General features: G+C 43.0%; 1 protein-coding gene across 1 annotated transcript in view; it reads right to left on the bottom strand.

The window, feature by feature from the left end:
* Window positions 1-21,012: 21,012 nt before the first annotated feature.
* Window positions 21,013-27,597, bottom strand: part of DNER (delta/notch like EGF repeat containing) — a 114,540-nt gene continuing 107,955 nt past the window's right edge. Inside the window, exons 12-13 of the mRNA XM_062499214.1 lie at window positions 26,308-26,554; window positions 21,013-21,124 (exon numbers count right to left, since the gene is read on the bottom strand). Of these exons, the coding sequence (XP_062355198.1) occupies window positions 21,013-21,124; window positions 26,308-26,554 (359 nt within the window). The remainder of the gene's footprint in view (window positions 21,125-26,307; window positions 26,555-27,597) is intronic.

Here is a 27,597-nt window from a genome sequence, read left to right as displayed (position 1 = left end):
GCTTTGTTTTAAAGATTCCTGACTGCTGTAAAGTCATAGCAGCAAGCGAGTGCAAAAACTCTGATGCCTTGAAAGATATCCCAATCCTATATAGTGCCAAAACACCAGGCTGTAAGATTTCAGACGTTTGCAGCCACATGACTCAGGCTTAAATTTCAAATACTTTTCATTTTTTCCTTCTGACATAATATTTAATGAGACCAGAGTTCAGTAATAGTATCATTCCTGCTATACATGTCTTGCAGCATTTTCTACCTAGACAGCTGTTTGTGTGCTTACAACTCAACTTGTTTGGTTTAGAAAGGTTTTCCATATGCTTTAAAAATTGGAAAACTATTGTTTCAACTGACTTGAAATGTATCTTGTATGCTGTACTTTTAACACCCATATGCATGTGAACACTGAAAAGGATTAGAAGCTCATTTTGAAAGCACCAATAGCACCTAAAACCACATTACATCTGTACACATGCAAACATTTGTCACCAAACCACAGTGGCTGTGATCACCTCAAAGCCATCACACATGTGTAAGTCTACCCAGAGCTGACTTCTCTTTAGTAAAAGGACTTTTCAATGCTCCTGATATGAGAAATGCATTTGATGTGTATACTAGTGGTAGTGGCTGCATGCAATATAGGTGAATTTAGCAAGAGAGTCTACAATCACAAAATTTAAAAGTATAAAAATAGATTGAAAACACAAGGCTACAGTTACATTAACAAATTCTTGTAAAACAAGCAATATATTTATGAAGCCTTAGAAAACTGCTCACAGCCCAGCCCAAAGGTGAGCAGCAACACCTCAATACTGCTGCTTTCACTTCTTTCCACTTCCATTAATAGCTACACTGCTGTATGGTAATGATGTGGAAGTACATTACATCAGCAACTCAAAGACTGGTAAAGCAATCTTACACAATCTGATTTCTCATGGACATCAGAGGAGCTGCACAAGTTACATGACAGCAGAATTAAGCCCTGGGGTTCAGCAAGTCAAACTTGTCCCAGTAAAAGACTTGAAACTTCCTGCTCTTCATCACCCACTTCATGTCACCTTGCCCACCCGCAGCTCTCCTGCACAGTATTTCACAGCACATTCGGAGAGATGTAGAATTTTACTTTATGAAAGAAATAAACTCTAACAATATGAGAATACATTAGAGCCATCCATTATTAGATCCTTGCCCCAAAATAGCCTCAAACTGTAGGTTTCAATATGAATATTAATTTCCATATGAGCAGACAGAGAACACTGAAGTCCTACTGTGAACACTTGGCTATCTGCATGACTGTATGAAGCCAAGCAGTGTCCAGCCCAAAGCTCCATGACACGGCACCTCTGTCTGTTCCCCTCTGCCTGGCCCTCACTCATGTGAGCCCACCCCCTGTACCACCCACAGAAGCAGGGTGAGACCTTCTCCAAGAACAGGGCTCACAAGCAACACTCAGCTCAGGGATGCCTGGCAACACAGCACGAGGCTGGGCAGCACCTGTAATGCTGCCCCCTGCTCCAGGGGAAAAGCTGTTTGGACATGGTGATCCCTATTACCCACATGTGTCAAGAGAAGCAGGGAAACTTATTAACAGGGCTTATGAATAGCACAACATCGGAAACTATGCACCCACTGGGATTTATTATCTAGAAATAATGTCTGGCATCAAGCTTCCAGGAAAATTTAGGTTACAAAGCAAACAGCAGCCTTCTCTCAGGCTGTGAGAACACCTTGCTTGTTTTCACACACCCCTTCAGAGTCCTTATGGGAGCATCACTGAGACCATCAGCTCCAAAATCCCAGCTATGCCGCCAAGGGCTGCTGAGCCAGGCACAGAGGGTACGTTTGGAAAAAGTTTTAAAGAAAGATTTCACAATATTTCTGGCATCACTTCAAGAAGCACCACTGTCACAAATCAGTGCCCACTGCTTACAGTCACTGATAATGTCTGCTGCAAACACAGCAATGCAAACCAGATCAGGCAGGTACAGTGAGCTCCAGACTGGAGTCTCTACACTCCCAGCAGGGGGAACAACCCTTAGATATCCAAAGCAACCTTGGATGTTGCTCCAGATATGACTCGGAGGTTCACACATGCTCCATATGCTCACCTGCACTTTACTGGACACAAACCAGAAATGCCATCACAGAAATTAGAAGCAAAAGTCTCCCAAACAGACACAGTCCCAGATCATCTCTCTTACAGTAAGTGTGAATAATGATAATCCTGTATCACGTGCAAAATCATGATCTTCTTACCACTCAGAGACTCGCTGATCCCTGTGGTATATTCCTGCAACATGCCAGATGTATGATTTCACATGTAACTGCCTGTCCCACTAACTTTGGAGAAAACAGAAGGAACGTCAGTGTTGCTATAGGTGAAAGAATCATAAAAAAGTGAAAGGGAAGGAACAGCAAAAGAAAAAGCAGGCTTTTCTGTATTATATTTTCAAGAAACCTCAATATCTACATTTTTCTAGCTTATTCTTCCAATCCACTTCATTCAATTCTACATATATTCCAGAAACAGAAAGGCTTCTTCATTAAACAGCAGCATATAGGAAAAGCTTCCATCAGAGGGAAGCAGAGAACAGACTGACAAAAACAAAACAAAACAAAACAATAAACCCAAATCAAAAACCACAGCTTACTCCAGCAAAGCCAGAAACCAAGGCTGTGGGAAGGGGGGCACATTTCAGCAGCAAATGGCCACAACAGCAGTGGGGACAAGTCCAGTTCATGCCCCAGTTCATTCACTACGCTCTGTAACCCAGCTGCTGATGACACTTCATTCCTATTGCGTATGCATTAGCTTTGCTGCTGACCTCACTACTGGAATTGTACCCATCCAGTCAATGCCAAAAACTTCAGCACAAACTATGAAACTTGACAGGACTGAGCACATTTGGAACAGAAGTAGATTCTGCGTGAACGGCAACAGACCAGGAATGTGAAGTCTTGTCACCCATTGTGTGGGACTGGGAAAGGAGGCCCGTGAGCAATAGAGGGCCATGGCACAGTTTGTCAGGACACAACAGGAGCCTTCACACTGCAATAGCTGCTGCCATTTGAGTTAAACATGCACAGCTTGCCTTAGCACTGAGGGCAGGACTGATCCATACCAACAGGCATCTCCTTCCAAAGGCAGTTCATACTTTCCCTTACTGAACCAGGCCAAAAGAAATATTCTAAGAGATGAAAATATTTTCTTTGCCATTTTACTTAGTACAGAGCTACACCACAGACTAACAACAGACCTGTACTTCCCCACAGCTGGGTATTGACACAAGATACATCTGGATCAAAACTAAGCCACATACCATGCACACATCAGAACACCAAGAAAGCAGGGCCAGCTCCACACTTCCTGCACCCATACATCAGCCTGATGTAAAAGACAGGGCTGTATCTGCCATTATACATCCTCTAAATATCCTACACTAGTGACTTGGCATAACCGTAATCCCAGAATACATTGACAGAGACCATAAAACACCACCTAATCTACCCAGTGACCACATACCACCCTGCTACAACCACACCCAGAGCCTCACAACACTTGCTTATCAGCCAGGGAGAGAGCTTGTGATGCCAGGGACAACAGAGGGACCCCCTTCAATACACCCGTTGCACCAACATTTGTTTCACAGCACTTACATGCCAGCAGGGAGGGAACCTGGGGCAAAGAGAGCAACATGGGAGACCTGAAACTAAATGAAGATGTTGAAGGGAAGGAAGAGGGGGAAAAAAGATGCATTTATACTTTGCACAAGCTCTTCTCGGGGGGCCAGGCAGCACTGCCAGCAGTTCTAACCAGGATGATGATTCACAACATGTCAAGGGAAGATCAGACTACTTGAAAGAACCAGGCTTTAAGGGTTTTTTGGAGGAAAAAAAAATCAGTGGGGCTGGGGTTATTAGATAGTTTATTGCCCATGTAACTCTAGCTCATATGTATATGTATTAGGATCAACCTTTCAGTTACAGGATCTCATCCTAGTTACCCCAGCATCCTTCCCTGCACTGCATTCATTTTGTCCACAATTCACTACATTGTCATTTAGCCCCTCGTGTGAACACAATTATTATGGGCTTCCTATGACTTCTCCAAGGCTTTCTCCCCATTTTAGGAGCTGGCACGAGTCCAAAGCATCCTTTAATTCTGCAGTTTTGACCCCCCTGATTTCTTTATTTTTTAGAGCACCTACAATTATTCATGCACTTCCTCAGAAACTTCTCTTGGCAAAAAGTGCATTTACAGGCACTCAGCATTTTGATCAGCTCAGGATGCCTGCAGACTCCAGCCAGAGGCAACCAAGATAGATTTGCACAAAGTGGCCACTGCTGAGAACTTCAGTGTGTGTGGCTCCCTTTCAAGAACAGGGAGGAGCACAGGCTGCCCTTGCTCCAAGCTTGGGTTCTGCTGCAACAGGTGAGTGAGAGGCCCAGTGATCAATCACACCCCCTCCAGACAGCCCCGGTTCCCCATAGCACACAGCTATTCCCAGCCACTCCCTAAGGCCAGACCCCTAACAGTGCCCAGGATACAGATAAAAAAGGCTAAACAAGGTTACACTCACAAGCTTATTCTGCAAAACACAAGCATTTGGTTCTGTTTAGCTTTTCATGCTCTTGTAGGCAATATCAGATATTTGTCATAATAGCACCTTGTTATTTTAACACCTCCCTAATTCCACAAAGGGGACACAAAGCCATTCTACACAATCCAGACCAGCACAACACCGCCAACCTCGGCTTTTCCTTTCTCTTTCCCTTCCCTCACCTTCTCCTTTGTTACCAGCCAACGGGTGTAGCCTCACCTGAGGTCAGTCCCCTGCATCAGCATCTCCCCAGGGAGCACCCCTGCCTCCACAGCGCCCAAGACCATTAACTTCTTCCCTGAGGGCATCCAGCCACTCGTGTTTAGCAGAGAGGTTTCTGACTAATACAGGGAAATAAATAACTAGTAATATGCTCACATAGTTTTACACCAGAATCCATCAACTTTGTATGTGGTACATCATTCCTATCCACTAAAAATCAAGCTTTTTATTGTAGAGGAAAATACAGCTTTTTCAGACGAAGAATTATTCCCGTTACTGGCTGGTGAAGATTAAAGCTCATGTGTCTCTCGGCTTGGCTCAACTATCAACTCCAATCAAACTGCTGAATCTTCTGCTTGATGATATCAAAGCAAATTCTCAATGTGAATTGCAAAAGTAGTAATAACCTTTTCTTATCATCTGCTGTACCCATTGATTCTTATTTAACACGTCCAATTCTCTCTCGGTCGACACTCGTTCTGGAAAACTACAAGAAACCGAAGCAGTGGAACTACAAAAGTGAGTTTTATTTCATCTCGCTGCCTGTCTCGGATTTCCCCGGACTACGCAACACGCACACAAACCGCACGAACAACGGCAGAGCCGGCACCGCACAGCCGAGCGCCGCCGGAGGGTGCGGCAAGGGGGGACCCCGGCGACCCTGACACATCCCGACCTCCGGACGTGGGGGTGGCAAAGGAATCCCACGGGATCCCGCAAGCCCCGCGGGCCGCTCCGAAGGACCTTCCCGCTGCCGCGGGTCAGGCAGCGCCGGGCAGGGGTGCCCCTCACCCGAGGAGTGGCGGAGAAGCCCCTGAGCGGTGCTTCCCCCTCCGAGCCGCCCACGGCCGGCACCCAACGCCGCCGGGAGCGCCGGAGCCGCCGGGCAGCGACACCCGCACCGTGTGTATGCGTGTCCCGCGTCTCCGCACACCCGCCCTCCGCGCCGCCGGAGGGAGAAGTTGCCGCAAACTCCCGGTACGGGGGTGATGCTCCGCCGGTCCCGCTGCCACCCGAGAGCCGCACGGCCCCGCCGCCCCCTCAGGCTCGGACCCCGGCCGCCCCCCTACCTGCAGCCGCTCCGTGGCCGGCTGCCACATGGTGCCGCGGCGGCGGGAGGCGCTGCCGAGCGGGGCCGCGCGCGGCTCTCTGCGGGCGCGCGCCCCGCCCCGCCCCGCCCCGTCCCGCCCACGCGTGGGGAGCCACGCGCGGGCCCGCCCGGCAGCGCCGGTCCTCGGGCACGGCATCGCCCGGGCTCGGCATCCATCCCCCGGGCACGGCATCAATCCCACCTGGGCACATCATCCGTCCCCCGGGCACAGCAAACTGGACAACTGCGGTGACCGCGACACCGCCTCTCCCCAGCCCGGCGTGTCCCGGCCCCACATGGCGCTCTCCGCACTGGCGTTCGCTGTGCGCTGCCTGGGAGGGTGTGGGTCCCCCCCCCAGAGCAGCCTTCCCCAAGGGACGCTTGCCTCACCGCAGCTGAAACTTTTTCCTCTGGTTCTGCAGGTGGTTCGAGTTGCTGCCAAGCACGTAGGTCATGGCTCCGTAAGGCCGCTGCTGCTGGCAGTGCGGGGTCATGGAGCACAGGGAGCCAGCAGCTGGGTGCAGGATCCCCCCTGCCCAGTCAGTGCCGGGGTGATCCCCCGAGGGTCCAGCACTAAACCAACATCAAGGCCACATGCAGCTGTTTCACAGCGTCGGGCATCCTAGCTGTGCCCAGCATCCCAGCAGTGCCCTGGCACCCACAAGGACAGACACAAACTGCAGAGGTCTGCAAGCGCTGCTCTTCCCTGTGGAGGCCAGAAATGCCACAGAAAAGCAGTCTTTGCAGGTTCCAAAGCTGCACCAAAGAACATTTTTTCCAGACACAAAAGCTGCCTCTGGCCCTCCCCGCTCACCTGAGGCTGCCTGGGTAATACCTCATGCTTGGATGCATGAGAATTTGTTACAAACCCAGAGCAGCCTGTGTCGTACTTGTCCCAAGCATTGACCACCACATTCTGCAGGCTGCAAGCCAGGATCCAACATACTCTGTGTGTGTGACCCCAGGGACACAGGGTATCATTTCAGTGTCAGTATTTTAAATAACAAGGAAAAGCAGTACTGAAGGGAATCTTCTTTAAAGAACAGGCAACAGGCATCAGGCTTACCTGTGGATAAACTACGTCCTTTGGCAGGGCAGCCCTGCCAAAGGATCCGTCTCGAGGACTAACACCTTGAGACACACTGCAGGATCTGGGTGAGGCTGGATGTAATCAGAGCAAGACGCAATGAACGTGAACTTTTAGACTGTTTTTGGAAAGACTCCACCAGTATGTCTCTGGGCAGTGATGACCTAATTAAAGCAATTCAGTTGTTGCAGCTCCATTTACTGATGCATCACCCACTTCCCTCCAGGAAGAGAAGCACTCATTCTGTACCAGCTCTTGGCTGAAATGCCCACTAGAGCTCTTTGCAAACATCACGTCCCTGTCACACCATGTTTCATCCAAAAGGTGCCTTCACTCCTGCATGAGGGCCTTTTCTAAAAGCCTCCTTCTTCCTCAAGAGAACTCTGGAGCAGTTTCATCGATCCTTTCCCATATGGGTAAATCCACCCACCACGATTTCCTGAACCAGCCAGGAGCTGGCACAACCCAGCCTGTCAGCAGCAGGGCACACAAAGGAAGTTCAGGATCTGCAGTTAGCAGGAAGATACCAACCCTGGGGCTGGAGGCTGCTTCTCTCTTAGTTTACATGACTTTTATACAAACTAAAACAATTGGGGAGGGAAATCTGTATTTGCTACGAAATGGGTGGCACATTATGAGGACAAATGAATCACTTAATTTCAAAAAAGGATATGAAAAAAAGAGAAAATGAATGCTGTAAGCTTCAGGCTTTAGTTGTATGGGAGGAAGGTAGGAATATGACCACACATGGGGAGGAGCAGCTCAGCTGCAAATTTTTGAAATCCAGCAGGTTGATTAGTGAGCCCCTGAGCCCCAGCAGCATCCTCCCCAAGCCTTACCCTTCACTAAGACAGCAAGTGGCACTGCGGGGACGAGAGCTACTGGGCCCTTCTGCTCATGTTGATTCAGTCTCCAGGTGTGCTCTGCACCATGGGCTGTCTCAGGAAATTCAGCTGTTTGCATTTTTGGATGTGCCCCATGACACCTCTGCAGGAAACTCAGTTTTCAGCTGGGCCAGGTGCTGCTGGGGTGGTCAGGCACCAGCCAGAGCCAAGCTCAGGAAATGATTCATTAAACTTTGGCAACTTCATGTCAAAATCTCATTCAGATGAGGTAATTTCTACCTAGACTTTCTAATATTTTAATCCAAGCTTCATTTTTTATTCGGTATTTAAGCTTTCCTGCATCAGGTAAGGTCCTTCTCCAAGGCAGTCAGAGATCTTTCACTTAAATAAATAGTGTGAATTCCTATTTCCAGGATGTACTGTGTTCCAGAATGTGCCTGTAAGAAGATACAGTTTGTGTTTTTTTTCTATTAATTTTCCTCTGCTTGTGCCAAATTGTGGAGTTTCTCTTCTTAGAATGAGTTAAGACAATACTTTCCAAAGACTGCAATACATTACATAGGTTGGTCCCACTTCTCTCAGTCTGCATCATGTCAGTGCTCACAGGAAGAAATACTGGAGCCAGGGGAGATCTTGTATTTCAAAAGGGAGTATTGGATGCAATAGGACCAATTTCACTTTTATTCAGGTAGTAAATCTGAAGCATTTCCTGGAACTCCAGGATATTTTGTGTCTTTTAATGGCTTCTAGTTACTGAGTTTGTCTTCCTTTTGAACCATCTCATTCCCTAATGAGGATTATTTTATTTAAGGTCTTTATAGCAACATAGCTCCTCTGCATTTGAAAAGAAATTTGTTTTGTTTTGTTTTAACTATAGCATTACCTTTTTAATTAACAAAACTTGTCCAGTTGCTGATCCCATTGAATTATTTGACTTCAAAAGCTCCATTTAGCTTTAGGACCACTATTATTTCCCATTGAAACACAACTAGAAGAGTCATTCCGTTATTTAAATGCTGCTTCCTCAAATACTTTGCAGACTTTGCAAGTCCTGTTTCTAAGATCCTCTTTTTGATTATGCAAGTTTACAAAGCATACAGAAGTCTTTAAATACATCTCTTTTTTTAATTATTCAGTTTACCTTGTGTTTGCTTTTAGAGAGTAAGTTTGCCTAATTAACAAATTTAATGTTCTGTAAAGTGCTGTAATACTTCCAAAACCTAAATACACTTGTTACTCTTAAACACTTTGTCAAATCACTTGAAGCTAATGCAGCTACCCTGCATAGATGGCACCAAACACATTGTCTGAGCTTTCCAATATCTCTCTGACAAAATGTTTCGGGCCTAAGCAACCCAAAATATACTATCCAAGTAATCCAAACTGTTTTCTTTGACAACCATTACATTTTAACATTCAAGGTAACAATAAATGTATTTTTGTGTAGAACTTCATCTCATACAGATGACAAAGCTGGCTGGGATGGTATGACCTCAACTTTATGTCATATAAATATGGCAGAGGGAGCACCCAAGTTAGAGATTTCCAGTTCCCATGGCAGGGTGCTCACTTGGGAGTCTAGGCATGGGGGAGCTGCAGTGAAGGCATTATGTGGGGAGGGCACAGTCAGGTTGGGGCTCCAGCACCACAGCTGGCCATGGGATGCAGGCAAGGGTAGCCAGGGGCAGCATCAGAGTACTGGCAGTTTGCAAACACTGACAGCAGAAACCTGGGTTTTGAGGGTTCTTAATTACTTGCAGAGTTCAGAGGCTACTGAGAGAGAACCAACGTCAATGTACACATAGTGAGAGATACACCCCCTTTGCTGGGAGCAGCAGCATCTAAAGTCTGGCTCTGATTCCATACCTGAGGTCTCCTCAGGCATGGTCACTGTTAAACTAGCATCAATTCAACAGTAAGAATGCTTCATTAAAATACTGGGAAAGTACTGACCACATAATCTTCAAAGGTCCTCGATTTCAGTATTTTTCAGTACTGAAATTCAGTACCCGGTTGTGTAGGTGCCTAGAGATGATTATACAGACTTGGGGTGCAGGTCCACCAAAGGTAGTTCAGCCAAGGGAACTTCTGCTCACAATGCATCTGCCTCATGTCCCCTTCACAGGTATTTTAAATGGCATCGGGAGACGCTATAACCTGAGGCAGTGTGGTGTTGTTAATGATTTGTGAAATTGAGGCAGCAGTAAGTGTCCAAGTCAAGGGATATAATTCAGGTTTGGATATACCACATTCTACCACCCATCCAGGTTGTGTTTGTCAGGGATAATGAGGTCCTGATTTCCAATTTGTTAGGGAAGCTCTTGCTGGGGTTCCCATAGTGACCAGATGTCTTTAATTACCTGTGCTGCTGCCAGAAGAGGTTGTTTCTGATTCCCTCTTCAGCTGTAACTACCCCACCACCTTCCCCAAGTACCGGGACAGCTACTTTTCTTCCTCTTCTGAAAATAAGTTTAATTTTGGAGGTGGATGCACTAAATAAAAGCGTGAAATGCATAGGTAGTGACGGATTTGGTCATGTTTATGCGATATCCCCTTTTTCTTCTCACCTCCAGAGGTCTCATCTTTAGAAAGGCAGATATTTGGTCTTACTTTTCCCCCATGCTGGCACTGCCCTGGTCCTGCTCACAGCAGCAGTGAAAATGAAGCACCAAAGCCCTGGCAGGTCAGCAAGCGCAGCAGGAAGGTTGCTGCAAAGGTCTTGCGTACGTTTAAAAGGTCCCACAACACTCCTGAGAAGGAGAAAATATACGATACTGAAAGGGGGAACAAGTTTTATTCTGCCTCTGGCAGGCAGCTGCTCCACCGCCCCTGCAGGAGCTCGGGTGAGGAGGGAGGGAAGGAGGGAGGGAGGAAGGGCTGTCAGCCTCCCGGCAAACACCGAGCGGGTCTTTCGGAGATGCCGAGCCCCTCGCGTCCGTGCCACCGAGGCTGTTGTTCCCAGGCCAGCTCGGGGACGAAAGGCCGAGCCTGCGGGCGCTGGCAGCGCTCGCACTGCCCGGCTGCGGCCTCTGGGCTCCGTGCCCGGGGGAATTCGGGCCATCGAATCTGGGCCGCACAGGCGGCGAGAGAAGCGTCTGCAGAGAGCAGGAGAGGCGATGCGAAGCAGCCCCGTGCGAGGCAGTGCAGCCGTCCGGGCGTGGGGCTGGGGCAGAGGCAGGGCGGAGCGGGAGAAAGGCCGGCAGCGCCCAGCGCGCACTGTGGGGCCGGTGAGGGGGAGCGGGCCCGAGGGCAGGACCCCGGAGAGGAGGGGGACGCCGAGCAGAGAGGCAGCGAGGATGCACCAGGGGGAAATCCCGAGGCTCGGTGCCCCCAGGGTGTGGGGGCAGCGGTGACATGCAGGGCGGAGCAGAGGACGGGGACATGGGACACATTAGTCATCGCCTCCCCAGGGAATGCTCTCACCGCTGGCACAGCTGCTGGCCAGACACCTCCTTGCAGGAGCGGTGATATTTCCCAGGCAGCCTCCAACAGCAAATCTTGCATTAACAATCTAAAGAAGCTCAAGTCCAGCTCTTAATGCACCAATTAATCTTGTAAGCAGCAGAAAATGAACGCCAGAAAATCTTTGGGTTGACACATGCCAGATGCTTACACATTTGTTCTCTCCTAGTCCAGAAAAACTTGAAACAAGACCTGCTAAGACGCCTGTCAACCTTGTGCACCTTTGACTGTTTTGTCTTTATTTGTTAATTACCCCTAATGATTATTAAGTACTTATGTGTCTGTGACAAAAAGGATGTGCAGAGATCCTGATGACCCTTACACCAGTTTTGCAGTGAGTTAAATCCGTGGCATCTGAATAGCTCCTGGTCATAACACTTTTCTTAGTTGCACAGATGTGATTCAGTGAATTTAATTCAAATTATTTCTGATTTTTAACAACATAAGCGAGAGAAGAATCATGTCTATATAAATAAGCTGGCTTTAGAATGAGCACTGAAGAGACTGAAATTATAAAAAATGCATGAAGAATGATAAATGATAAATAATACTGTGCGCAATTTTACATGCACTGGATATTCCATCAGAGTAAGAAAACTTACCAAGAAAAGAGACTTTTGACAGTCTAAGATCAAAACTTTTGTTTGCAGAGCATCATTATAGCAAGAAGATTTGGCAGTCTGTCATCTAGATTTCACTGTTTAAGCTACCCAATTTTATCCATTAAAATAGGAAGTTTCTAGAAGCCACACTTCCTATTTCAGTGACACATCCCAGCAGTTATTCATAGGTTTAGGGAGACTGGTCATCTGTGTGGCAATCCAGGAGATGTTTCTTCTTCCCCCACTTGAGCAAGGGAATGTAGAGCGCTGCTGCAACAATCCAAATTCTCCTGGAAGTGACTGTGCACACAAGCATTGTGTAAGAGCTAAACCCAGGTAATTTTCAAATTATATTGCTGAGATGTTCACTGCAGGGTGTGCAACAGCACTGGTGTCATTTGTTTAATGCACTTACAGTCCCCCACAGCCAACAGCTGGTACCAGTAAAACCCTAATGAGTAGGGTATGTGCTGAGTATGGCCCAGCACATAAAGGTGCAGAAACCCACTGTAGGACAAGGGTCGCATATTCCCTGTTCTGCAGTGATCACAGACTATAAAATATGTGAAACAGGAAACAGAGCAGAGTTCAAGGATGAAACTATACTTCAATTCACCCCAGTCCAAGCTAAGAAAAGGCAGACAGGTAGACTGGAAAGGGCCACCCTCTTTGTCCCTAACCTGGGTACTGCATTCATTGTTGAAAAGAATTTTAACATGTGTCGCTGGGTGGATGTGGACTGATTTTCTGGCAAATACCTGTAAAGATTGTAAATAGAGATTTACAAATCATCCAGAAAAGCACAAGAATCACCCTCTTGTGTACAATAATTTAGTGGACTTGAGTATTTTTTAAGTTTTTGGGAACCAGAGTGAATGTAGAGCCCTCACAGAAAATATAAGGCTGATGTCATCAACATTTCACAAGATTTTACCAAGTCTTGCAACTCAAAGGACTCTATAAATGTAAAAATAGTTCAACCCTAGAAGAGGCAAAAATGTATAACTGAACCCCCAAAGTCCTTCATTAAGCTCCTGCTTAAATTTCATCACAAACAGTGCCCAGTACAGCAATGCAGCTGGGCTCCCAGGCTGTGCTCAGCACCGTGCAGAGCTTGTTTCAAGCAAAGAGCAAGAGATTGGGTACACAGCTGGACCTGAGACAGTCAGAAGGATTCCCAGTGGATCCATCACATGAAAATGCCAATGCCAATGGCTAGAGTAGTTTTTGTACATGTAACATATCTATAAGTAATTAGGAGATTAATTATTATGAGATGGGATTTGCATTTATCCTTTCAAAAAGAATTGTCTTTTTAAAGAAATTTAAGGGTTGTGTGCCTCTTTGGTTTCTGACAAAGAAGAATACATCCCCTTGCTGAGGGAAGGGATTTGCCAACTATTGCTACATAATATTACACAGAAAATTGCACTCATAAATCACTCTTGACACTAGAGTTTGAAGAAGAGGGATGTAAGTCAGAGACAACACATAAACAAAAGAGAGAGAGACAATGAATTCTCGGAAATCTCAAGCCTGAGTTGCTTTTGAATGAAGACCACATTTTACCATTAATTTGAAGTCTGATAATTCTCTATCCGCAATTTCTACCCTCTTTGAGAGGTACTGCCTTATGGGGAAAGAGAAGATTACTTTATTTCTTATGCAAAATCAGAGTTTCTTGAAAAACAATTGGAAAAACATGGATAGTGTCAGACCCAATGCCAGGGTAGGGTAGTAGTTCTGTTGGGAGTTTTGGTTTTCTCTGCAGATGGCAGTCCCCTAAAATGAGGGAACAATAGATAGTGTCAACTAATCTTTTACAGAAATTCTGTAGTTTCTTGCATAAAACTCCAAAATGTTATCAAAGCATTGCCATATTTATCATTCATTATTCTAAACCATTGAATAATGTATTCCAAATGAAATCTTCCAAAATTCAGCAACATATATCACTAAGTAAATCACAGCTGTGAGACATTTTGATTTAAACCTGACATGTCTGTCAATACTGCTAGCTTATTAACCTTATTTTAAATCTTGCATTAAAGTAAAATTACCCTTCAAAGCTCTCAGGGATTAAGGCATCTCCATGGCATTGTAAAATATTATCTCCATGTAAGTAAAATGAATGAAAGACAGAGCAAAATGAGTAAACTCCGCACCTAATTCAGCATTCTAAAAATCTCTTCCTGTCTTTGTCCTTACTGCACACAGACAAGACAGGGCACCAGGAAAGAGGGGAGCAACGTGATAAGTACTGGAGATAAAAATAGCTGGTCATCATCTTTTATATGTAGAAAAATCTCAAGTCCAAATTTGTGGCAAGAAGAAAGTGAAATGGAATAATAGGCACATGTGAAAGCAGATCTGTCCTTAGTTACATGACATTCTGTCAGCTTTGTTTTGACAGACCTTTCTAGCAAATGCCATACAAAGGCAAAACAACTGAAATAAACGTTCAAATTAAATTAATAGGAGGAACTGGTGTCATTTACAGAGCACAAATAAGACTTTGTGGACTTCACATTTTAGGTACAAAATCCTTGAAATAAATTATTCTGCATCATGACATTACTAGCTGGTTGCCTTCTTCACATGACAGACGCAACATAGCAAATCAAACAACCACAGACTGATCTGTAGAATAAATATCAATGCCATACACCGGGATCTGCAAACACCCTTTTCAGCAGACTCATGCTGCTTTCTGCTCTCTGTAACATACTCATATATTTTTGTTCTCAGCAAGAAAGAACCATAACTGGAACCTATTGTTTGTGTTCTCTCTGTCCCAATATAATACAGAAAATGAGCTTCTAGGAGACCAAATTGCACCAGGAGTGATCACATATCCAACAATTACAAATGAGGGTGAGAACAAAGTATTCTGCAGACAAACTAATTGCTAATGCAGCTCCTACATGCCAGAATAACCTCCACTGCATTAGACTGTTTGCTTTACCACAGATGCTACATGCAGTTTTGTTACCTTATGCATCTTGTATCTGGCTTGTAAGCTCAGATTCCAGGCAGATTTACTTCAGATTACTTCAAATCCATAAGTCAATAAAAAAACATGGTGAAAATTGGAACAGTCACACTCATTTCCTTGAGTGGTATTGGACTGAGACCCATGCAGAGTCACATGCAAACTTTCGCATATGGAAATATGAACGGAGTCCAAAGTTTAAGACCCTGCAGATTCAGATTGCTGTCCATGTATGTTCTACCCCCAGGAGATGAAAGAGAAGCCACAGCTGACCTCATAAGAGATACCTGTTCTGTGGTGAGGAGCTACCTCTGACAGGAAGTAGAGCAGTCCACAGGAAAAGAAACAAATCAAAACTTTAGGCCAAAGAACATCTCCTTGACAAGACAGCATTGCTGCCAGAGTGATAATCACGATGTCTCATGGTCTGTGGGATGCTAGTAAAAAGTCCAGGGTCAGCGAGATAGAGCAGATTGTTTCCCTTAGACTGGTCTGTTACTGAAGAAAGCACAGCAGTCCAGCTTATTTTCCTAAATTATTGGCTTTGCTGCTTTTTCTGCTCAGCACATCAGATGAAGTTTATTCAGTTAGCTTATTTATTTACATTCCTTTGCCAAAGATCTCACCAAACAAAGCCTATTTGATGATCTATTCTTTGCTAAAGGGGAAGCTTATTTACAATAATCATCTTATCATAAACGTCTTAAAAGGAGGATTTGAAACTGGAATTCATAATAACAGAGAAATTTGATTTTTCCAGAGAGGTCATATTTTTTAACCATTTTGCACTGCAGAAAAAAAGAAGCCAGCTGAGCCCAGATGAAGCTGGATGTGGCATAACTGCTTTGAAGTTTTGTTTGTTTTCACCGGTTGATTCACATCCTCTTGGAAGGAATCACCTTCACCTATTTGGAGCCTTTTCAAAACATGAGGGGGTACAAGTTATAAAGGGTTCAAATGCTGGGTTCTACAGAGGGGGTTGAGCAGCACAAAAGTTGCACTGGAGGGATCAGCTCTAGTGCAAACAGCAGAGAGTCAAGAAGTGCAAATATGATTTCTGAGGGACACCTTTGCAGTGACCAGCACATCAGACTGAGGAGGAGCTGAGAACACATCACATTCTGCCGCTCTTGGCAGCAATCTCCAGCATTCCCAGGTAGCAGCAGTATCTGATTGCTCAGATACCAGTCTCTGGCTGCTCTCATCTCCCTGATAAGATTTTTAGAATGGACATCAAAGTCTCAAAAAGTCTCAAATCTGCCTTATGCCACCCCTCCTGATCCCATACAACTACAGTGTTTTGGCAGATGCTCATCCAAAGTCTGAAGGGACAGAAGACAAACTTGCAGGGAGAAGATAGAGCAGGTCACCTCCATGTCTCTTTTTTGGCACCAGTGTGCTTTGCCCTTCTCTCACTGCTCCTCTGCTCATGCAGAATATTTCCTAAGGGTAATGGGTGCTGAGAGAGAAAACAAATTTTGAACAAGAATTTTGTTTATATTTTGTTTTAAAATCAAGGGTGCCTGAAAGTGGTAAGCCAGTGCACATCTTTCTCAGCAGGTTTGAAGAGAAGGTTTAAGCACACACTGGACTGCCCTGACTCCCATTTTTTATTTTGGGAAGATGTCTGAACTCATTAGCTCTTCATAATACATTCATTATTTTAACTATTCATAGAAGACCATAGCATGAGAGCCTAAACTTCCCTGAATTAATCTGGCTTTCAGTTGCCATCCATGATCCATGGGCGTACTGTACTTCTACACCCCCTGTGAGGTCAGGAATACAAGACCAGAGGACCAGACAAGCAGCAATTTCAGCCCAGCTGCACTGAGCAGCACATGAACCTCAAAAACCCAAAAAAAATATAAAAGGTTTCCAAAGCTGGTCACACAGCAGATACCTCCCACAGAAACCAGGCTGGAGGCACCCAAGGGGAGGACAGGCTGGATTTGCATCTGTCTGATGCAATGTGCCTGTCTGCTCTGCAAAAGCTGGGTGGGTGTGTACAACATGAGAAGGGAAACTCAGAGAAATTTTGGACACAGAAGAATTTAGCCACATGAAGGGGAAAAGTTTTTCCCTCTGGCAACACAAGTGAGGAGCGGCTCTTTGATTCAGCCATTTACACAGAGAATAATTTTCAGAGGTGTTCAGTTTATTCCTCATCAGGTGTTTATTGCTATCAAAGAAGAAACTACACATCTTCAGGAACGTCATAACTGTTCAGGCATTTCTCAACAAAGCCCTGCTGGAGAAAAGCCATGTTGTTTCCAGAAATTAGGCTGAGACAAGATGAAAACATCAGTTCTGTGACTGAAGTGTCACAACACAAGACTTCACTAGAACAAGCAACGTTTACTCCTATGGTTGTATCTTTTATAGTTTTAGATGCACAGGGACATCAAGCCACTTCCCCCCAAAACATCACACACATTGTCTTGAAAATACCATTGTTTTCAAAGGCATTAACTACACAGAGACTTTCACTGTTTAAGGATGCATTTCAGTGAAGTCTCTTTTCAGCTCTCATTCCCCTCACACCAGTGTAGCATTTGGCTACAGCTGCAGTGGAAAGAACAGCAAAATGAGGTCGATGGTTTTGGGACAGGGTGTTACCCAACCCCGATTGACAATGCACAGGGTTATTCAGGGCAGGAGGAGCCTCAGGTTCTCCTTCCAACCTCTCACCTCATACGTACCTTCCCCAAATCCCATCCCCAGCCACAAGTGTCCCTTCGAGCCCATTGTTTAATATACTAACAGGAACAGGGGTAGAGAACTGAAAACAGAGTTCCTGCAGGCTCAGCCAAGTCAGCCACATCTCCAGGCCTTTCATCCTCTGCCTGCTTGCCCAGGTGAGGGATGGGGCTGGCGGTGCTCATCACACCTGGCACAGGGACACAGCAAGGCTCTCGGATGTCCAAGGGGAAAGGATGGTCTGCACTCAGCTGCAGAAAGGCCAGGACCTCACCCCAGAGAGCACGCATGGCACAGACCCTGCAGTGAGTGCGTGCTGGGGACACAGCAGGCCTGGCTGGTGTGGAGACCTCACCTTCTTCTCAAGCTACCTGCACTCCTCACCTTCATTGCTCACCGTGTCTTTGGAAGATGAAGCATGTTGGAATTAGGAAAGATCCGTTACTGAGCACTGGCTGTGATGTGGGACTGATGCTTCTCACCTGAGGGTTTGGCAGGATGTTACCTCTGGAGCCCACACAGGAGGAATGCAGATTCCCAAAGCACTTCCCAGAGACAAGACAGAGAGGATGAAGCTGTGGCAATGGTCTAATTTTTCTCAGCTCAAGTTAGGTTTACACCTGCAGGTTTTAATGGGGATAATTTGTATGGTTTTAGCCAACATGTGTTTTCTAGCTGTTGTGCTCAGTTGTTCCCTCAGGCCTTGTACCTATGCCATACTGCAATTAGCCCTACCACATGGATAGGGTCACTGTCTTCATCATTTTGGACTGACTCTATCCAGAATCCATGTAAATAATGACATTTTCCTGTTAGCACATGTATCACAACTCTGAACTGTAAAGGCAAGTTTCACACCACCCGGGAAACAAGTAAGAAAATATGCGCATGCTTCTGGGGATAAAACACTCAAGGATGTTTCTCTATTTCCAGATGGAAGAGGATGAAAAAAAAAAAAACACAAACTTGGAGAGTGCACAAGTACTAGAGGTTAATGACAAGCCCAGAGACTTGTCTCTGTCTTGTCCAGGAGGAGCTGGAGGCTGTTAGCTTATTGCTAGAGGAAGACTATATACAATCAGCTCTATCTGCAACTGGATGATCTGCAGAAAAAAAAAAAAAAGTAGTTTATTAACAGCAAGTGGTATTTACTATACATCTGTATCTGCTCCCTGTACAGAACAAACCTCATATGGTTGGGGAAAAGGATGTGAAATAACCCACGTCCCTTGTCCACATTCATGTACGTCCTCAGGACACGATCTGGTGTATAAAGACAGCAACCAACTTGCTCTTTCAGATTCAGAGTGGGATACAAACACAAGATGGGTTTGTTCCCTCCAGGTCTTAGGGAAGCTCCATCTGGCAGGCAGTGCAGTGCCTCACAAGTATCTCACAAGTGCATGCACAACATGCCATCAGAGCTCAATAAAATAAATTGGAAGGAGACAAAGTAATTTTCAGAATACAATTCACAGGATGCACAGGATGATTTACAGAAGCTAGAGGCTTCAAGCTGACAGGAAAATAGCTCCTCACAAATTACTTATCGTTCAGGTCAGTCAATTGAGAAAAATATAGGTTGGTCAAGCATCGCTACCAAGGTGTGATTTGTATGCAGAAAGGCTGCTGCTCATTGCAACATCTCTCTTGTAAAATATGGACCATGAATATGTATGTTCCCTAGAACAACAGAATTGCTTTGTTTCCCTACTTTATATTGATTTGCAAGCCAATATTTTACTGACTGAAAATGGCCAAAAAAAAAGAAAAATCAGTATTTCCCTTCCTTTGATTAACAAATCAATTATAACAATAGTGCCCCTTTTCTGCTCAAGTTGCCAAAAATGGTACAGAGTACAGCTTGCTCTTTATTTTTCTTTCTTAGCAGTTCTCAGAAGACTCCTAGAAGTCACAGTTTTAAACAAAAATTTCAATATATTGGTACGGCAAAAAAGAACTGTACCAATAAAAAAACATCATCTGACAGCCACCAGATGCAAATTTCCAACCTCTGTCATAGAAATCCATGCCCGAAGAATGAGTCTAGTTTAAACCTGGATCTGAGCTCCTCAGTCCTCTTTTTAATAATTACTGACCTGGACCACCATTGTTGAAAGCCCATGGCAGCAGATACAGGATGCCAGGAAAGGTACTCTGGATTTCTGAGGAGCATTTGGCATTTCTGTAATTCAGACCCAGAATGGTGTTACTAACCTGCACATTCACCATCCAGGACTGTGCCTTTACTCTGGAGCTGCATTTATCTCACTTTTGAGAGATGACCTTGATCATACAAACCATTTTTCCCTTTTCAGATTAACAGCTGGAATATCATCTTTTGGCATTATTTATAGTGCATCATATGCTCATGTCCTTTCAAATTTATAGACAACACTTCATTTTGAAATGAAGAAAAACAAAGAAACAGCTGCAATCTTCACTGGTTAACTTTTATTCAGTATTTTCCGAAATAAGCAAGAATTTAAGACGCCCATAAGCGATCAAATACAGCCACAAAAACCCCATACTGATCCTAAATAAGAAGCACTATGAGAAATACACAATATTTCATGAAACAATACTGTACATCAACAACCTTTAGGAAACAAACTACTCAAACCATATGCTTAGTTTACTCACAATATAAAAAACTTTAACCTTTAAAGAAAAATATAGATTCAGTCCAATTGTAGGATCCAATCCCATACCCAGTGAAGTCAATGGAAGTTCTCTCATTGATTTCAATGTTTAAAGGATCATGCCCTTACTTTGCCTCAAGAGGCACTTTAATTATTATACAAGGCCTAGCCTGAATAACTATTACAAAAATGTCAAACATCAACTCAAGAGTATGTTTTAGCAACTTTCAGGAAATAATGGAGGAATAGGTTATCTATCCATGCATGGAATAAGGCAAAAGCTAATTCATTCAGATTAGGAATAATAATTTTTACTAGTTTCTTTTTCACAACACAAACATTTTAGACTTTTTTAATTAATGGATATATTATATATCATATTATGCTTCACATTTGTCCTACCTCTACTGAGAAAGCTGGCACTGACATTTCATAAAGAACTCCTCATTAATTATTGTTTTCTGTTCTGTAACAACCACAAGAAACTCATCTGGGTTCAGTAATAGTGTCTACCAAGAAAAAAGCACACACTATCATAAGCTTATAGTTTATAGAGCTCAAGGTACATTAAAATGTAAATCATGAAGTTCGCAAATTCTGTTTTAAAATATTTTTTCCAAACTAAAAGCTGCAGAAAATTGGTTCTTAAATATTCTACAGAAAATTCTGAAGCATCTAATGGTTTAAATTACTTATGCTTTCTTCTTAAAAATATTTAAATTAGGTTAGTAGCCCATCCTTTTGAAAAATAATCCAAAAAAAGATACACTAGATTACAAATCTTTTGTCTTAATCAGTGTAACCAAAGGTTTGTCATCTGGGCTGTAATCTTCATAAGCAATGGGGGTTGCATCATACATTGCAGGTCGGGATTTCTTTCCAAACCTGGAAATAAAAGAAAATTTTTGGTGACAAACAGAAATATGAATGAGATCAAAGCAACAATGCAGTGAGTTATGGCCTGTGATCAGAAACAAAGTCAGAGAGCTTGGATAAACTATATTACAAAAGAAATCACAGGAAAATGAGGAAAAAAAAGGTCAAGTATTTTTTCTTATTGACTTGATGCAGAGAAAATAGTAGAGAAAACACAGAAACAGATTTATTTAAGTAGTCATACACACTAAGGATTTTTATGCACTTATGTACTATATTAGGCCTATATGAATTTACATTGCATATACTGGAAAGTAAAACCCAGAAAATTCAGATTTTAGGGATAATATTTTGCCGGAACCAAAATTAACTTGATTTTCCTCCAAGACTTTAATACAGATTCATGATTTCCAATTTCATTCTTGCCTGTTTTCCATGATTTAGAATTGCAGACAAAACTGAAATGGCTAAAAGCATTATGATATATATGGTGAAAAATTTCATTTTTCAAAGTACTTCAGCTGTCCATAGGCTACACTGAGAGTCTGCCTTCTTCTATAGGTTATTTTAAAAAATATAGACAGGTCACATTTGCTCATCCCCATCATGATGGATAAACCTGATTTTCTACAAATGAGATAAAATTTCAAGAACTGAATGAAGGAATCAAGTCATGGCAGCTTACTAAATCAGAGGCAGCAATGAATTCTGGATCACCCTTTTCCACCATCACTCTCAAGGGTTTAAAGGAAATAGAGCTTTGCAGAGATACAAATGATGGTGAACATTCTCCAGAGATTTCAGTCAAAGTCTACCTGCCCTTTCTGACAGTAGCAAGCACATGGCCTGTTGCACACAGTGAAGCAGGACAAAATCTGTTTTCTCCTTTAGGTCAGGGCTGACATGTGCCCCTAATTAGAAAAGGCTGAGAAAAGAGCACAGCACATGTGCAAGTTGTTTATGGTCTGGTTGAGCCAGGAGCTGCACAACCACATTGCTTTGATCAGGTGGTTCAGAAGTCAGTCACTGCCCAAAGCAGCAAACAAACTGAGTTATCACCAACCTCAGAGGTTTATGTTAAAGACAGGAGTGTTAAATGGGAACTCTGCTCAATGATTGTGCATAGGAACTCACAAACCAATTATCAATACAATATGCAAGAGGCAATGACCGAGGGCTAATCAATAGTGAAAATATGCTTATTCCTGCTACAGAGTGTGCTGGATCAATTAACTGCCTGATTACAACAAAAGCACATACAAACAAGTGAATAAAGTTGTTTGGTTTTTTTTTCCAGGGCAACCAAACACAAGATTATTCATCTAACAAAGAATAGACACTGCATGGGGAAATCTCAATCCTGGAAAGCACTGACTATGGAAAAAGACTTGAGGGACATGATAGATAATCATTTTAATGTTAGCTTCAATGCCATACTGTGAATAATTATGTGCTTGGGTTGGTAAGCTGTGTGGCAGTAGCACTGGGGAAGTTCTTCAGGCTCAACATTTAACTTTGGCATGTCCATTAATGGGTGATGATGATGATGTTCCAATGTGCACATCAGACATGCTAACCAGTGTATAACAATAATACACATCACAAAGATAATCACAAAGAAAAGTACATGAAATAACAATCAGAAAATATATTTTGCAATGAAGTATTGAACAAAAGAGACCTGTGTAGCTTGAGAGAAACTGCAGGTTCCATGACAATTCTGAGGACAGTACATGTTCATTGCAGCAATTATTGGCAAAGGCATCTCTGTGTGTGTATGTGTGTGTGTGACAGACACTGCAAATCATCTTCACATTTGGAATGGTCCTGCTCCTCCACTTCCTTCAAACAACATTTCAAGAGATGACTAACTATGGAGAGTTATTAACCTCAACTCCAGCAAGTAAATTTTTGAGAACATTTGACGGTTGAAACCTGAGGAAATGGTATCTTCTGACTTCGGGGGGACAGGCAGAAGTTCAGAGTTCACCCAGAAACAGAATAAAGAAACCAACCACATGTTGCTACTCTGCTCAAAACCAGCAACTGGCAAAATGAGTCCATGAATAAAATTTAAACAAGAGAAGTGAGAGACAAGAATTAAAAAAAAAAAAATGGATAAAGCATGTTGAGAGGAAGAAGGCATTCTTTTGGCTTCTACAGCAGGAGAATGAGAAGACTTATTTCCTCTGCATTATGCAGAGAAAAGGTCAGGTGTGCAAGTGGTACTGTGTCCTGCTCAGAATAATTAAGCTATAACCCCAGAAAATTAACCCTGGGAGAGGATGTATATTAAGCAATTGGCAGGTGATGTGGAGACCAGAGTATATAAGCACGTGATCACACTTCTACAAAAAGGAAGCTGACAGAGATCTCTGCCAGGAAATGGTAAGAAATGAGTGTGTGCTGATGCTCATCTGATTCAGAAAGCTTAGTCAGACCACAGTCTGACACAGGCAACTCCACAGGGATGGGGAGAACATGCAGCAGAGAGAAGCTGACCCTGCTGTGACAAGAAAACTTAATCAGAGTCTGATGAACCAGACTTTTCAACTGACACAGGGACAGGACAGATCAGCATGTGAAAAGAAAAATTAAATAAACTACACTGTAACTGGTGCATGAAGGCTACTGATATCTGGGCACACACAGAAGTAACTGCAGCACAGTCTGTCACCAGATAATTCATGAACTCAGTCTGAATGATCTTCTAAAGTGAACAGTTCTGTTTCAGTAACAGATCTTGGTTTCATTTCAGTGAGTGGAACTTATGGCTGCCATAGCCAGTCAGTGGTCAACTATTTCATTACACTTTTCCAGCTTTAAAACGTATAAATTTAAAATAAAATGAATATTTCTTTACTGTCTGCATAATGAATGCTAAAGAAAACTGTGCTTCATCTGCTCAGAAAACTACCTAGTTCTGATCTGCTAATCCTAGGAACATTCAGAAGTAGACATTTATTAGCAATGATCCTCAAGCACATTGGTTTTGTCTTACAGCAAGTACCTTGATTAGTAAGATCAAGTGATAAAAAAACTATCTAGAAAAAAATGCTGAGAAACCATGAACAAGTAATTTTAAAATAATTTACTGAATATGCAACAGGCATCCACACCCCCAGACACCAGATTTCACCAGAAAGCTTCCCTTTAAAGAAAATAATCTACTAACTTTTCCCTTGGCCTCCATTTTCTAAAATTACTAGCAAGTTTTGGTAACTAACTGTGAAAGGGAATTATTTTCAGGAAATGCTGAACTTTCTGCTATTTGAAGGTAGATTTCTTAGATACAGCAATAGAAAAAATTCAGACCCTTATATATGTAGGTTTAAGAATTTATGCAAAAACAACTATAAAAGTTTTGCTCCTTTTCCTGGATTGAAATTACCAAAACAGTGGTGTATATCTTTCTGAACCCAAATTATACACAACAATCTCCACAATAAACCTCCATGCATTACTTGGATTTTTGTACAGCATCAAATTCTAGGAGGCACTGAAAGTTGTTTGGAATGAAAACATTTATTTTCATTTGTATTAAGTAGAATTATCTTTTCCAAGATAGGGAAACCCTCAATGGACAATAATTTCTAACTACATAATATGGATTTGAAAAATCATCATTAATCTATCACAGTCTAAGAACTTTTTTGAAGTTGGAACACTTTGAAGGCTACTACCCCAAGCTGTGATGCAATTAACTGAGCCTGGGGGAATGCCTCACCCACTTCAGACAATTTTGATGACTTCAGCAGTTGTACAATTTAACCTATTTAATCTTGACTGAAACAGAACTGAACCATTCAGAAAATTAATTACCAGCAATCACCAACCAATATGCACACATTTCTCCATGTCAGTGCACAGGAACATGTCTTCCTCAGTTGTTTTAAGAGTATTTTAATGGTAAAACATGAATACTCTGTTGGAATTTGAAGCGATCTTGACTAATTGAAGAAATGAGAAAAAGAAACACCAAAAATGAAAGTTCTACCCTATTAAGAGAGAAGTCAAACACTAAGAAACAATACTGGCTAGGAAGCAAAATGGCACAGAGGATCTTGGGATGAGTAAAAAGTCTAAGAGATCATAAAAGCATGTCATTTGTCACAAGAAAGAAGGGGAAAAAATAAACATCCAAAAAAGAAACTTGCTTGTTTTAACAGGAATGCCATAAATAAGATGCAGGACGTGATTACTCAGTTTATCTGGTGCACATAAATCTTCAGACAGAAGACTATTTCCAGCTTTAGGGATCCCCCCTCCAGAAAAAAAAAAAAAAAAAAAAAAAAGAAATAAAAAGGAAGACAATCTGGAGTGAGTCCCAGGAAGACAATAAAGAAGCTGACATGATCTGAAAGGAGATATTGAAAGAATGGGTTAGCCAAACCTAGGAAAGAAAAATGTTGCTTTGCTTGGTTTGTTTTTATCATAAAAGAGAAGTGGTGGAGGGCTCAGCACCTGATTTACAAGTGATATGAACAGTGATAAATTATCCTTCATGACAGCCTGGAGAGCTGTAAGAAGTAAGCAGACAACTTAATAGCAAAGAAAATACAGGCTAGATTTTAGGAAAGCCCTTTGTAAATCTACTCAACTCCTTTGGAAGTTTTTAAACACAATTGTTGGCAGGGAGCTTGGTGTATTTAATGCTATATTGGTGCCATGGCTTACACTTGAGCTCTCAAATCCCTTCCACTACTACTTTTGTATTACTCTGATACTCAATGTCCTGCCTTGCAAGTGCTCCATTAAATTTCAAAGTAAAAAAAAATACTGTCTCTAGGAAAGCAAGTAAGAAAGCCAAATAGGAGCACAAAAAATGAGTGAAGAGATTCTCACTGAATAATCTGGTAAATCAGTCACAAAAATCAATGTGCCTTCCCTATATTATCATATTATTTGTGTGTCGCAGCTAAAGAATCTTTACATCCCTAACAGAAGATCTGACAGGCTAAGAACTCTGCATCTGTCCCACTTCACCAGTTACACCAAATAAAGTCAGAATAACTCTGTTTTCAAGGAGTTTTGCTGTATTGTCACACTTCAGATGAGAACAGCGAGCAGTGCTGGTGTTTCCCCAGCAGAGCAGCCCATTCACTCTGCCAACGGCGCTTCGGTGTGCCGTGCATGAACTGAAATGACACATCAGAACAGACTCCCAGGACATCAGCATCCCCAGCACAAACCTGGCGTGTCGGATGGAAGCGATTGCACTGCTGAATTCACTGTCAATGCTCCTACAGTTGTAAAATTCTTCGTAGGCTGGCCTGGAAGAGCCCTGGTACTCGATGCGGCTGATGCGGCAGATGCCCACGATCAGGATGATCAGCATCAGGACAAAGGCCACACACAGGGCCCCGATGATGATGTAGAGGGAGTGACGAGGCATATTTGTTAGACTCTCTGCCATATGACCAGACTTCCACTGCAGATCTGCCAATAAGAAATAAAAGGTTGTCATTAATTAGTAATTTATATTCGTCCTGCTGACTATTACTACTTTATGATATTCATTTTCAGTATTTCAGACTTTTGAAGCTATGGAGATCGGTGATTTGAACTTTCCCAGGCTATGTTACCAATATACCACCAAGCCTAAGATGCTACAAATTTGAATGGCGCTATGTTGAATATTCACCCCCTTTTGTCTACTGATTTTTAAGTTCATATAGGAGCATCTATCTAGTTTGATCTCCTGTATAACCCAAGTAACAAAAAATCATCGAGTTATTCTTACATTATATTGTTTCATACCACAGGTTCTCTAAAGCCAGGCAGGTTTTATGCAAAAGCTTGTAGGAACCAACCAATCCTCTTGTGCAGTTTGTTCAAATAGTGAAGCCTTCTACTAAAATGTGTTGTATAACATGTACTAAACACTCTTGGCTTTTAATCTGAAACACAGACTTGCTTGTACCTATCTCCCCCAGACTGTAGAGACTTCAGCATTTCAAGGACAAAAAGGACAACTCATAAGGTTCTACAGTAGGGAGCCCACTGGGGTCTTTTCCCAAGCATAATTTCCCTGAGATTCTCAAAGCAATCCTTAAAGTAAAGCCAATCTGGAAGAGGCTTCTTGTATTTAAGTATTCCAGATCTTCTGTATAAATATTCTTCATCCTCAAACTATGTCCATGCCAAACAGATTTTCTATCAATTGCCTATGTCCTCAGATCTGTTTCTCTATAGCATAGGTCAGAATATTTTTAATTAACCTGTGCTTCCCCCCAGGGTTCATTTTTGGCAGTCTTCTAAGCCTATGGTCTCATATTATTTCAAAAGAGGAACAGACTTGAATCATCCTGACTACAGAAATGTAGCACTCTGCAAAAGTTATTTCTAGTAGGTGCCTGTTCCTTTTCCAAATGTACTTCTGCTTTGCACTGATTTAGAAACTCTCTTTACTCAATCACAAACAGTCTGGAAACAGGGCTTCCAAGCATATGCTTTGGGAGGTTAAGATATTCTGAGAAGCC

Source organism: Cinclus cinclus, chromosome 10 (genome assembly GCF_963662255.1).
Source record: "Cinclus cinclus chromosome 10, bCinCin1.1, whole genome shotgun sequence".
Classification (NCBI taxonomy): domain Eukaryota; kingdom Metazoa; phylum Chordata; class Aves; order Passeriformes; family Cinclidae; genus Cinclus; species Cinclus cinclus.
Note: the sequence above shows the minus strand (reverse complement) of the source record. Positions and strands in the feature narration are given on the sequence as shown.